This window comes from Microtus oregoni, unplaced genomic scaffold (genome assembly GCF_018167655.1).
Source record: "Microtus oregoni isolate MIOR12 unplaced genomic scaffold, Mior012 000000F_ref0000247, whole genome shotgun sequence".
NCBI classification, from domain to species: Eukaryota; Metazoa; Chordata; class Mammalia; order Rodentia; family Cricetidae; genus Microtus; species Microtus oregoni.
The window spans coordinates 92,310,489-92,324,361 of NW_024543059.1; the positions used below are offsets into that span (position 1 = coordinate 92,310,489).

The 13,873-nt window shown below is 44.6% G+C and overlaps 1 protein-coding gene and 1 non-coding gene across 2 annotated transcripts; both read left to right on the forward strand.

Annotated features, from left to right (window-relative positions):
* Window positions 1-987: 987 nt before the first annotated feature.
* On the forward strand, window positions 988-5,896 carry Tmem167b (transmembrane protein 167B). Its single transcript, XM_041655253.1, has 3 exons — window positions 988-1,145; window positions 3,105-3,236; window positions 5,129-5,896. The coding sequence occupies exons 1-3, from the start codon at window positions 1,136-1,138 to the stop codon at window positions 5,209-5,211; spliced, it is 225 nt and encodes a 74-aa protein (XP_041511187.1). The 5' UTR covers window positions 988-1,135; the 3' UTR covers window positions 5,212-5,896.
* Window positions 5,897-9,364: 3,468 nt separating this feature from the next.
* Window positions 9,365-9,786, forward strand: LOC121455066. Its single transcript, XR_005975422.1, has one exon.
* Window positions 9,787-13,873: the final 4,087 nt, after the last annotated feature.

The window sequence follows — 13,873 nt, forward strand, 5'->3', positions numbered from 1 at the left end:
TCTGACAACGGAGTGAACTGTGGGGCTTTTGTTGTGAAGTTCCTTATTTCGTTTACAAAATTCAGACGCGGTTTGGCTAGATTTTCGCCAGGAGAAGCCACCCAGCAAAGGCAGTCCCAGAAGCCTGAGTATCTGCTGAGTCCCTCTTTGCCCTCATACTTTCTCGTTGGATTTCAGGTATTACAAACATAGTACTACTGTAGAGCATGGAAGCAAAACAACAAACAAGAAGATAGGCCCACCCTCCTGACAGCGGTGCTGTTTCCAGCTTGCTATGGTAAGATGAAGTGACCCTGCCGTAGTCTACAGACGTGAGCCACCAGCCTGCTTTCTGGTGCCCGCGTGAAACTGTACCTGATTTCATCACCAGTTGTCACCTACATGTCTTGGAAGAAAAGGGATGGTTTTCTTTTGTTTCTTGGTCAGGAATCACTTGGTCCTGAAAGTCTTGTTCTCAAGAAGATACGTGGCGGAGAACATACTCTAGCATACTCCGTGATGGAGAGAGAGCATAGTTGCTCTCCCCGGATTGTAGGCAGGCTATATTGCTCGCACACTCATAAACACACACAAAGCAGCAGCCACAGAGGAAATCCTCCAGCCTTTATTTTTCTTTCTTTCTTTTTTTTTTTTTTTTTTTTGGTTTTTCGAGACAGGGTTTCTCTGTGGTTTTGGAGCCTGTCCTGGAACTAGCTCTTGTAGACCAGGCTGGTCTCGAACTCACAGAGATCCGCCTGCCTCTGCCTCCCGAGTGCTAGGATTAAAGGCGTGCGCCACCACCGCCCGGCCAGCCTTTATTTTTCAAACACACGGAACTGTCCAGTCAGTCTAGCCGAACAGACGCAAGCTGCAGACCGATGGTTGCCATGACCACAAAGGAAGCCTCGCCGGCCACGCCCGTCTCACGCTAGGCAGGGACGCCGACACTAGGAAAGGAGGGTCCTTAGCTCGACTATCTGCTAGTTATGTCTGATTGAGTTCGGCGTTCTTCTCTCGGCCCTTGCGCTTGCGTACTACGGCTCGTCTCCGTCACCCAGGCCCGGATCGGGAAGTGTCAAAGTGGGAGCCGGGAGCCCCCGCCTTCGCCGCCGCTACTGCTGAACCCAGACCCTCATCCCGGCCGGGCCCTACCGCCATGACGAACGGTGAGAGCTGGAGGCCGGAGCGGAGGGTGGCGGTAGATGACGGGGGACAAACGTGGCGGGCGGGGCTAGACTGACGTGGCCGTTCCCCCCGCCCCCTCCCAGCCCAGCCCCCCTGGGCCTTGGGGAGCCCCTAACTCCTGTCTGGGATGCTTCTCGCAGGTTCCCTCTTCTCACTTCCATCAGTGTTCCCCAGCACTGCCTAGTGCCCACATCTGACTTTTTGGTTATCATTTCTCTCTTTTCTTTCCTAGAAGTTGGTTCTGGCCACTGGGGAGGTCGGTCACCATAGAATTAGTGCTGTTAGTCCCCAGGGAACAGAGGGTATCATCAGGTTCCCTAAAGTCTCATATTTTCGGACAGTAGGCTGGTTGAGAGGACGTAGAAATGGTATCAACCCCCCCCCCCACACTTTACGGGGGAGGTGAATGTAGACAATCCCCAAACTTTTTTGCATGTTTGTTTTTATGACAAAAAGCCGTCACTTGTTTGGCTTTCAAGTCCTAGCTGGGTGGTTCCATCTGGAGCTTCTGGCTTATGTTGCAAAGGGTGGATTTAGAAGCCGCCTTTTGTTACTGATGGAGGACTTGCGCCCCCCCCCCCCCCCCCCCCGTTTAGCTCACTTAACTTTTCCAGGCTGCTTCAAACGATTTTATAGTCATGCCTTCCAAGTTCTAGAGGAGGAATTAAGACCTTTATAGCCAGTCTTGCAGGAAAGGAAGTGAAATAGCTTTTTTTAAAAAAATAATTGGAGGGGCTCAGAAAGCATTTCTCATAGACTTTTATAGACTTAACACGGGAAGACTCAAATGTCACGTCCTTGTGAATTTTGGCATTGCCTAGAAGAACTTACAGGAGCAAAAGAGCAGCATATCAAGGTGTCCATGACAACTGTGAGTGTATTGATGTTCTGGAACTAGCTGTGATAGTTTCCCTAGAGGAAGACAGTGTGGTCCAGAACTGGGAGGAGCTGGCAGACACTGGTTGGATGTAATATCCATTAGAAGCTTTCTGGGTAGTCAGTCTTACCACAGTACACAGAGTTAGAAAAGGAATATCACCCAGAGGAAGACATAATGTGAACTAGGAAACACATTCTGGTGTAGTGGATAGAATTTACCTTTATGTAATTCGTTTTGCTTACCTATATAACACATGAAACAGAGCTAAGAGCTTGCCATGGTGTCTAAGCATCGAACACATTTTTGTTGTGGTTGTTTTTGATTCTGGACTTTGCATGATGTATGTGGCATGCCTTGAAGCCTGGCATTGGCGAGAGGGAAGCGGACAGAGCCTGGTTTAAGGTCAGCCCTGCCTACACATCTGTAGGACACGGTCTCCCTCTGTAGCTTAGGCTGAGCTTGGCTAATGCCAGTATCACGGCAGTGCCTCATTGTGGATGCACTTTTTGGATGTCAAATTTTCTTATCTTTTTTCCCCTTATGCACATGTTTTGTTCTGGCAGGAATCTGATTTGTAAATGGTGACTCATGCTTGAAGTATCAAATGAGTATAGCAAAAGTGTAGCCATATGAAGTCGAATGCTTGGAATTTCCACTAAGCTTTATGGTCTGCCTTCACATGCTTTATCGAAAGATGCAGATCCGAAAAACTTGGCTTAAGATTGAACTTTCCTTCATCAGATGAGTGATTTATACCAAGAACATATGTAAATCTTTATGCTCAGACTCTCAAGATCCTTAAAATCTCGTATAAGCACCAGTTACTCCCAAGTGTCTGCACAAATACACCCGTTTTCCATTTGTCCTGAGGATGGGGCAGTAAAGTGGTAAAAAGAGGCTGTTTACAAGCAAGTTGGGGAAGTTGCTAGGTGTCGGACCCTTCCTGTTGAGTGTTGGCACTGCTGTTGAGGTGACCTCAGCACTGAGCTCTGGGCAGGCTCCCCTCCCCCAAGCCAGAGAGAGCAGCACCAAAGACCTTTTCTTCTTCTTCATGTGACAGTGTACTCCTTGGACGGGATTCTGGTGTTTGGTTTGCTCTTTGTTTGCACCTGTGCCTACTTCAAGAAAGTACCTCGTCTCAAAACCTGGCTGCTCTCAGAGAAGAAGGGAGTTTGGGGTGTGTTTTACAAAGGTAAGGTTTTATCTGGACACAGAGAGAAGAAAGATTTCTTTTCTTTTTTTTTTTTTTTTTTTTTTTTGGTTTTTCGAGACAGGGTTTCTCTGTGGTTTTGGAGCCTGTCCTGGAACTAGCTCTTGTAGACCAGGCTGGTCTCGAACTCACAGAGATCCACCTGCCTCTGCCTCCCAAGTGCTGAGATTAAAGGCGTACGCCACCACCGCCCGACAGAAGAAAGATTTCTTGACGGCGAGGTTCTGTAAACTAGAAAGCACATGGCCATGGTTATGTTTACGTTCGTCTTTAGCATGATGTGTTGTGGGTGTGTGTTTGCTGCTCTGCACACCTGGCTAGCCAGCCTGTGAGCCTCTAGGAGTTTCCCGGAAGTACTGAGAGTACAGATATGTGTGACTCTGGCCAGCTTTCTGTGGCTTCTGGGGTTTTAACTCAGGTCCTCATGCTTGTGTGGAAAGTGCTCTGCCCATCTGTTAATAATATAAAATAGTCATTTCTGCATTTGAGGGAAGAGGAATTTAAATTTGTTGTTACTTAAGGCATAGTTGTTTATTTTACTGTTTAGGTAGTTTTGGTATTCTAGGATTAAGTAAAAGTCTACAGTGCCAAGTGTGGTACATGCTTATAGTCCCAGTTACTTGGAAGGCCAAGAAGCCTGTGTGAGCAACAGAGTAATATTCTGTGTTCTGGGGTGAGGTGGGGATATGTTACAAGTTATATAATTTTAGGCTGGGCTGAAATTCCTCCTAGCAGGAAGAATATTTTTCCATCACTTTAAAAATTTTTTTTTAGATTTATTTTATTCAGATGAATACTTTGCCTGCATGTATGTCTGTGTATCACATGCATGCCTGGTGCCTGAGGAAGTGGTAAGCCTCCCTATAGGTGCTGGGAGTCGAACCCAGGCCCTTTGAAAGAACAACAGGTGCTCTTAACCACTGAGCCAACATCTCCAGCCTATCCACTGATTTTTTTTTTAGCAGAACACATTGGAACCTTACCTTTTAGCTCAAATAATATACATATATTAACTTTGTTATTTTGAGTACCTTCATCAGGAATCCTACGGAACTATGTTTTCAAAATAGGGTAAAATAGGGACAGGCATGGTTCTACATACCGGTAATCCTAGCACTCAAGAGTTCAAATCCAGCCTACATTGCATACTGAACTTTTTGTTGTTGTTGTTGTTGTTTGTTTTGTTTTTTGTTTTTGTTTTTTCGAGACAGGGTTTCTCTGTAGCTTTGGAGCCTGTCCTGTCTCTTATAGACCAGGATGGCCTCCAGCTCACAGAGATGCGCCTGCCTCTGCCTCCCGAGTGCTGGGATTAAAGGTGTGGGCACCACCGCCCGGCTGCATAATGAACTTTTGACTCAAAAAGGAATGGGAGGCCAGGCATGGCAGCACACATCTTTAATCCCAGTATTTGGGACCGAGGCAGACAAGCAGGTAGTTTCCTATGTGTTCAAAGACATTCTTTTTTTTTTTTTTTTTTTTTGGAGGGGGGATTCGAGACAGGCTTTCTCTGTGGCTTTGGAGCCTGTCATGGAACTATAGACCAGGCTGGTCTCGAACTCACAGAGATCCGCCTGCCTCTGTCTCCTGAGTGCTGGGATTTAAGGCGTGCGCCACCATGCCCGGCTGTTCAAAGACATTCTTGTTCTACCTATAAATTCGACGCCAGCCAGGGCTACATAGTGAGATTCCATCTCAAAAAATAAGAAGGATCAAGGGGATAAGCAATCATGTAGAGCCTAGAGCATAATATATCATTTAAGAACATTCCAAGACTCTGGAAACTTTGGTTCTCTTTAGAGGTTTCAGAACATGGCTTTGGAAGCAAGGGTTTTGTGAGGAGCAGCATGTAACATCTCTGTACTTCTGTCTTCTAGCTGCTGTGATTGGGACCCGACTGCATGCTGCTGTTGCAATTGCCTGCATTGTAATGGCCTTTTACGTCCTGTTTATCAAATGAATTCCCAAGTATCCCATTCGTGAACTGCCAACCAAGGGGATAAAGATGAAGAACTTGCCGGAAACCTGGACCAGTGTAGGAGAGTTCAGCTAGAATCACCAGTGTCCCTAAGATGACACTGCAGCATCTGTCTGCCATATGTGGGGGAACTCATGGTCACGAACATTATTTTTGCTCCAGGGGACTCCAGAAAGCCAACTTTTCTTGATTTCTCTGTTAATCAGCCCTCAGCAGCAAGTATATATCTCCAGATAAATCACACCCCTTGGATATATGATTATGTACCTTCTGCTTAAAAAAACCTGGAGTTCAATGGTAGAACATTTGTTTAGCATTGTCAGGGTCCTGGGTTTGATTCCCAACACTAAAAAAAAAAAAAAAAAAAAAAAACCGTAAACTGGTCATCTATTTTGCTCTTCGGTCTCATTAGAACTGAGACTCATCAGGGAAGGATATAAGGATACAGACTGTATTCAGACTTCCTGGAAGGGGAGACTTTTTTTTTTTCTTTTTTTTTGAAACTGGGTCCTTGCATAGCCCTGGCTGTCGTCAAGCTCTCAATGTAGACCAGGCTGGCCTCAAACTCACAGAGATCTGCCTACCTCTGTCTCCTGAGTGCTGGTATTAAAGGTGTGTGCCAGAAGATAATTTTTAAGGCTTGACTTTTTTATTGGCTAATTTGGATCTCGTGAATTGGGGAGGGAGGGTGGGACTGGGTGAGAAATAGGAGTTATGAAAGGCCAGGAAATGGTTTGAAATGAGCTGAAGAGAGCATGAATTTCAGTGTAGAGAGCGCAGATTGCCATGTGCTTGTAGCTTGAGGGTTTTCCCAAGAAAATCTGAGCGTATGTGCAATCCAGGGTTCTAGAGTTGGAGACTAGAAGCAGTGACTGAGACCAGGAAGCATTTGCTGCTTACTAGTGTTCCCAAAGATGACTCCACTTGACCAACTGATAGCAGAAACTGAACCAACTCTTGCTATTTTCTAAAGTTTTTTAAATTACATAGTGCTAAGTACTGTTACTTGGTTTTAAATACCAATGCCAGGGGAGGGAACTATTGAATGAATAATTAATTAATATATTTGGAATTCTGGTAGAAGAGATAAGTAAATTAGTATAACAATTCATATACTAGTAAATTCATTTAGTATAAGAATTTACTGTAATGAAAGCTTATATAGCTGGGAATTCTGTCATGTTATAAAAGACACAAGCTTCTTTATTCTGGGTTACAGCAGTGTTTAGTTGTTCCCTGCCAGCTCTCAGTTTTCTTCACACTGCAGTGGTCCACTGTTGTCTTTACTATAAGACCATGAGAAATCGAAATGAGAGGGGTCCCGATATTAACATATTGGACAGCTCATAGAATCCATTAATAAAATGAGTAAAGGAAAATGGAGCTTTCCAGCTGAGTATTCAGGGCTTTTCCTGAGCAGATGATGTTAGATGACTCAACATTTGAAGGGAAGACTTCTCCGCCCCTTCCTCCTTATGCCTGCAAAAGAATCAGCTGTTAGCTGTAAAGTCTACAACAACCTTAAAGTAGGTCTAATATTAATGCTAATACAGCAGGGTCTACACAGGCGGTCCAGTTGAACTGTCCATGGTAGAGCCTGAGGACCAGCGCTGGTCTGCACACGCTACAGGACAAGGCTGCTGGGAGCTTAGGTTCGATGCCTCTGAGTGCTGTGATTGTAGCAGTAGAAAGCACTGCACGCGTGAGCATCTCTCTCCAAGAACTCGTCCACGGGGCGGATTGCAACGATTGCTGTTTCCGTGGTCATTCCTGAGGACTGTTCACAGGGGAGAGACGAAATCTGGTGGGTCTGGAGAGATAGAGCCCGCCTGTGAGTTGGGTGTCCCGTGGGAGGCAGGTTCAGCACTAGTTTCTTCGGTTTTGGCGACCTGTTGTCACCAGTAGGGCTGATGTCTCCAGCTGTGGTCTGTAGAGCGGCTTCATTTCTTAGACAGCTTTTCATTCTGAGTCTCCTTCAAGGGTCCTCTTGGCCTAAATGCCTGAGTTGGTAGATTTTAAGATGTTTTCTCACCAGAATGTTCCAAAAAGTACATGAAGAAGCAAATAGCCTGTTTTACTTCTTAACTCTTGACTTTGTGTAAGCAGCTACATAGGAACCTGCTGTACTTATTATCTAGGCTGATGGCTCTCAAAAACTGACAAATTGTTCCTCTAGGGGTGGAGGTGTGAGGGTAGCAATATTGCCTCAGATTCAGGTTCATTACCACGAACCCTGTGCACCAGGATTAAATGAAATCAGCTCCTTTTTATAGTTGAAATACCATTTTTTATTCACCATTGTTGGCACAGTCCTTGAAAATAAACTTTTTTTTTTCCCCTGTGACTGTTGTCTGATTTGTTGTGTATGTTTATTGACCTGCTCAGCACTTCCTTGGGTTCTTCCCATAGCGTGGCGTGCTGGCTCACCTGCGTGATACTGTCCTCGGATGAGTTCCTTGTGAAGGTTACTGGGACTTGATAGAGTTCAGAAGATATGTTGGCCAAGCTTTCTCCTGGGGGAGCGGAATATAGCAAGTCAAAGATGAAGTCTACTAAATGAGGCAGGTAGCTCCGCTAATACACTCAACCAACAGGCCCATGATTAGAGACAATGCCATTATTGGTGAATTCCATTCTAAAGGGTTTCCGGGTTAACCACCCAGGCCTTAGAAAATATCTGAGCAATGGGATTCTGGAGCGTATTTTGGGTACTTTCCTCCATGTCTGTTTGTTGAAAGTGCCAAGTAAGGACTGGCACAAGTACAAATTACAGCTTCAGAAATAATTTTCTTCTAACGGCTAAAATTCGTCTACTTTGCCACACACCCCACCCTTATTGAAAAAGGACTGAGGATGAAATATTAACCTGCTCTCTGTGGTGAGAGACAAATCTACCTGTCATTTCACTCGTGGAATTGGAAAATCAGATTTATTTTTATTTATTTGGGTCTGACTATGTACCCCCGGCTTTCCTGTAACTTAGTATGTAGACTAGACTGGCCTTGAACTCAGAGGTTCGACCTGCTTCTGCCAATCACATGCTGGGGTTAAAGACATACACCACTGTGCCTCGCACAAAGATCTATTTTAATGGACTGAATGTAAATGGAGGCTCAGCAATATGACACTGGGCATCGTTTTGGGCAGCCAGGATACTGTATAAGTGAAGCTAGGGTTATTCGGTCGTACATGTCTCCATTTTACAGATACTCGGTTTCTTTAAGGACTTTGAATAAATGATACTTATAGGCTTACTAGGTGGTTCTGTGGGTTAGGGCGCCTGCTCACCAAATCTGTCAGGCTGAGTTTGATTTCAGGACTCACAAGTTAGAAAATCGACTCTTTGCAAGTTGTCCTTTGACCTCGACACGTGCACCATGACACACTGCGCTCCTCTGCCAATACATGTGATAAATGATGTTTATTGTCAGCGAGAAAGCACGCCTGTAAGAGTGTTCGCAGGATGCTTTTGCTAGTAATAATCTAGGGTTGCTAAGTCCACGGAAAATAAGGTCATTCACATATAAGTTTGCGACTGGATCATTTTCATAGCTAGAAATTGGATACTTTTTTTTTTTTTTTTTTTTTTTTTTGGTTTTTCGAGACAGGGTTTCTCTGTAGCTTTGGTGCCGGTCCCGGAACTAGCTCTTGTAGACCAGGCTGGCCTCGAACTCACAGAGATCCGCCTGCCTCTGCCTCCCGAGTGCTGGGATTAAAGGCGTGCGCCACCACCGCCCGGCGAAATTGGATACTTTTTAATTTGGGTCAAAGAAAAAAAAACAAAGAAAAACTAGACAAGGATATAAACATTTACATTTTATATAAACTGGTACATTGTAAAGAAGTCGGCCTTTCTGTCAGCTTGTAATCGCAGCACCAGGAAGCTGAAGCAGAAGGATCTTGAGTAGGACACCAGATTGGGCTACTTAAGACTTTTGTAAACAAAATACCTCTAAACCCAATTCTGTTTATGGAAATCGGTCCCTCTGTTCTGGGACCTCCCAGCCACACGGAGGCAGAAGAGAGTGCTCTGGGTAAAAAGCTGATTTGAGGGCGCTGCCGGACCACTCTGTGGCTCCTCCCAGAATCCTTTGAGACAGGACAGAGCGTTTAAAAGAGAGTGCAGCTTCCGCTTCCTCGCGAGTGGGAGCGTGGCCGGGGTCCTGGACGGAGCTAGTTTAGTGTGGTGTGGTGTTTCGTGCATGGCGCGTGTGGGCTGAGTGCGAGTGTGGATGTGGGAGTGTGTGTGCGCGCCTGGGGTGTGCGAGGCGAGTGAGTGTGTCCGCCCCGCGCCCCTCCCCCGCCTACACCTTGATCTTATTTGATCGGGTCGTGACCCCAGCCCCGCCGGGCCGTCCCGAAATGAAAAGCAGCCCTCCTGCGAAGCCCCCTCCGCGGGGCGCTGTGCAGCGAGGCCCCCCTGGGCGGTGGCAGTGCCGAGGTTCCCGAGGTCTCGGGATCGGTCCTGCGGGCCCGGCGCTCAGAAGTGATGAATTGATCAGATAGACGAGGCCGGGTCTGTCCCGGCCGCTGATTACCGAGGCGATTCTGATCTGAGCCCGACCCCAGGACCCGGCTGCCCAACCCCCGCTCACATCTGCAGCCTCGTGGGCTGACGTTCAGAGACCCGGGGTGTGAAAGCACCCAGAGCGGACGTCAAGCCGCCGCTGCTTGCAGATGGAGGCCTTTCTTTCTGCTGCCGTGGGTCCGTCCCCCTCTCCCCCCAGCCGCGTTTAAGCTGGGCTTGTTATCAGTAGCCTTCTACCTAGGGCTAAAAGGCGCTATGCACTGCTCAGCCTCTGCTGAGGAATGTGTCGGTTAGAGAACATAAACTTAGAAGCTGCAGGATCCAGGGACTCACTCCATATATAGTGAATTAGAATGGAGTGTGTAGGGTTTGGAGGCTTAAGGGTGGATGTTTTGTCTTAAGGCAACGTCCCTTTGTGAAGCTGGTGAACTTGGTTTGTAGCCGAGGATGATCTTCAGCTGCCTCTCTGCAATTCCCAGGCTCAAATTAAATATGTTGAGCTAAGACAAAACAACAACAAAACCTTTAGTATGTGTGTGTATTGTGTTCATGAGAGTATGGGCACTTTGGTGGTGTGCCGGGACACACATGCAAATGCTTGTGGAGGCCTGAGGTTGGCTTTAGTTCTTCCTGGGTGATCCCACCCCCCCACCCCACCCCCCACCCCCGCTTCATTTTCTGAGGCAGATCCTCTCCCCGAATGAGGAACTTTGTCCTAACTATCCATTTGCATACACACACACATCCAGGATTACAGGTGCATACACCGGTTTTTATGCGGATTTGGAGAATCCGGACTCTGATCCTCACTCTTGTGGCAAATACTTTATCTACTGAACCACTGCCCTAGCTCTAAAATAATTTTAGTTGACAGATACAGTGTGCTTACTTAGTGGTTACCAGTACTTTTGCGCATTGTGTAATGCCTACATTAGGCAACAGACTTTTCTGTGAAGCAGGATATTCTGAAGGGCTGCCCTGCCACTTTGTCTGGACAATGTTTGGCAGTCACTCTCTTTTGTGTTTTGCTTATTCAATTAGTATATATGTCAGCAGTTGAGGCAGGGGCATTTTCTTGCCCAGTATCTCATTTTTGCCACAAAGAAAGTAAACTCCATGTGGAGTTTCTTTGATGCCCATTATCTTCTCTGAAGTAGATTGGTGCTGCCAGGAGCAGACATGTCTCATTGTCATAAAAAAAAAAAAACTATTATATTAAAACATTTTAAATGCTATATTCTGTAGATCTATGAAGTGTTTGAAGATGACTTATCTATCTAATATGTCACTTTGTTTGACCTTGAAAACATACCTAATGTAACTACTAGTTTGATTATAATAGGTGATTAACTACTAACCTGCATTTCCTTATTATTTTAAACAGTTGATAAAATAATTTTCAAGGACTAGAAATTTGCATTGCATTGTTAAATGAGTTGTATAGGTACAATACCTTGAACAAGAGTAGAAATGTGCTGGGCGGTGGTGGCGCACGCCTTTAATCCCAGCACTCAGGAGGCAGAGGCGGGTGGATCTCTGTGAGTTCAAGACCAGCCTAGTCTACAAGAGCTAGTTCCAGGACAGGCTCCAAAGCTACAGAGAAACCTTGTCTCAAAAAACAAACAAAACAAAACAAACAATTTAAAAAGAGAATAGCAATGTATGTACTGTATGCTCTAGCAAAATTAACCTCAAATTTGTATAGATATACAAAATTTGTATACAATATACAAAACTCCAACCCTGTGTAAAACATTTAAAACTAGTAGTTGCTTTTTTTTTATTATTTATTTATTTATTATGCATATAATATTCTGTCTGTGTATATGCCTGAAGGCCAGAAGAGGGCACCAGACCTCACTACAGATGGTTATGACCATGTGGTTGACTGGGAATTGAACTCAGAACCATTGGAAGAGCAGGTAGTGCTCTTAACCACTGAGCCATCTCTCCAACCCCTAGTAGTTGCTTTTTAAAAGTAGATTGAATAATCTACCTTTTTATTTTATCATATTTATATTCCTTTTTTCTTTTCAAAACAAGAACCTTTAATCTAATATCTTTGTTTAGCCTTTTTCCTGACCATTACCAATAACAGCTTGTAACCAATCCCCCTAAACAATGACAAATATTCATAACCCAATGAAAGACCAAAAGCCATGCACCCCACCTCTTGGGAATGTGGGCATTATGTTCTTAAAATTACTTCCTAATGTCTAGGGGCAATGGAATCTTTAGGAGATCCTGAAAGGAAAAATTTGGGTTGTCAAGTCCTGGGAGAAGTAGTTGTGTCATTTGTTGTTCAGTCTCTGTGTAATGGGAAAGTTCAAGGCTTGTCTCAAGTTCTGGCTAGAGTAGTCAGTGAGGCTGGATCATCTCAGCCACTTCAAAATTGTTCTGAGCAGTTTGTAGTCCAAAGCCAATCTTTAGGTAGTGTTTTTAAGCTTATTGATGTTATAGTCCTGGAGAGATTGTTGTTGTGGAGCCCCATCCTCCTTTTGGAGACTTCAAAGGTCACTGTTAGTCCTGCTCACGGTTCACTGCAGAAAACTGATAGAGACTCAAACCCCAAATCATGTCAGGAAGGTAGATGAAACTTTTTTCTAGAATTAGTACTCTATATGACCACTAATATCATGACAAAAGATTTAGAATATATCTCTATATATAAGATTTAGAATATATATATCTTATAAAATTCATACCTTAAGAAAAGCTGCTTAAGAGTCAATATAAAACCAAAGGATTATGAGATTAGTGGCAATAAAGTAATCCTTAAATATTTGTTTTTCTTCTGTCCCATATCAGGTGGCTTTTCTGAAATGAGGCAGAGATTTTGATTTTACTATGATAAGCATGCTTGGGTTTAGAGAAGGAGAGAGCCACACTCCAACTCCAAAGCCAGCTTGAATCTCTAATTGGACTAGGACTATAAAAGGACCATTGGCATTATATGTCTGTAGAGAATAGCAGAAACAATAGTGAAATTTTATTCTGTTGGAAAGTGATATTCCAATAGGCCATACAAACAAACGAACAAATTCAGTTGTGCCTCCTGTAATTTCTCTTTAATCACATGGTTTCTTACAACAGGAATTAGGTTCTTTAATTGCTCTGGGAAGGAGTTTCCTCTATGATGGCAGGAAATGACTGAACCGAATTTGGCATAGTGGCCCACATGGAGTTTCCTGTTGGCAAAGGATTAGCTTGAATATCCCTTGTCGACCTACCTTCATTAGTCCAATGCCTGCCTTTGCCACACCTTCTGCACAATCCAGAAGGGAGGAATGTTCTGAATGGATCTTCAGGCAAGCTTTATTTATTAAAACACAAATAATATACCAGTATAATGAAAATGTGTTTACTAGCTTATTCTCCAGGCATACATTCAGATACCTTCCTAATATTTCCCAGGACCACCTGACCAGAAGTGGCACTTCCCACAATAGGCTGTGCCTTCCCATATCAATAATCAAGAAAATGTCCTACTCATCAGGCATGATATCACATGCTTTTAATTCCAGCACTCTGGAGGTAGAGTTAGTTGAATATCTGTGAGTTCAAAATCAGCCTGGTCTGCACAACAAGTTCCAGGACAGTCAGAGTTAGGTGATAGAGAGACCTGTCTCAAAAAGGAAGGAAGGAAGGAAGGAAGGAAGGAAGGAAAGAAGGAAGGAAGGAAGGAAGGGAGAAAATAAAATGAAATGCCCTGCAGACTTGTCTACAGTGTACTATTCTAATGGAGGCATTTTCTCGATTGAGGTTCTCTCTTTCCAGATTATTCTAGTTTGTGTCAAGCTGACAAGAAATTAGGGAGCACAAGAGTTTTGTTTAATTTTTAGACAGTGTCTCATTCTGTAGCCCTGGCCTAGAACTCACAGAAATCTGCCTGCCTCTGCCCCCAGTGCTGGGGTTAAAAGTTGTGCACCACTACAGTGGCTCAAAATGTGCTTTCTTAGCAGCTTTCTTTGTTGATGATCAGTTGGGGGAGGGGAAGAGGAGCAGGAAGCTCTGCTAGGACTTTCCCTTAGGGGAACAAAACAGAGCTCAGCTGTACAGCGGCTCTCTCCAGGAGAGGAACAGGACTGCTATATCCTGCGGGGAGACCATCACTCA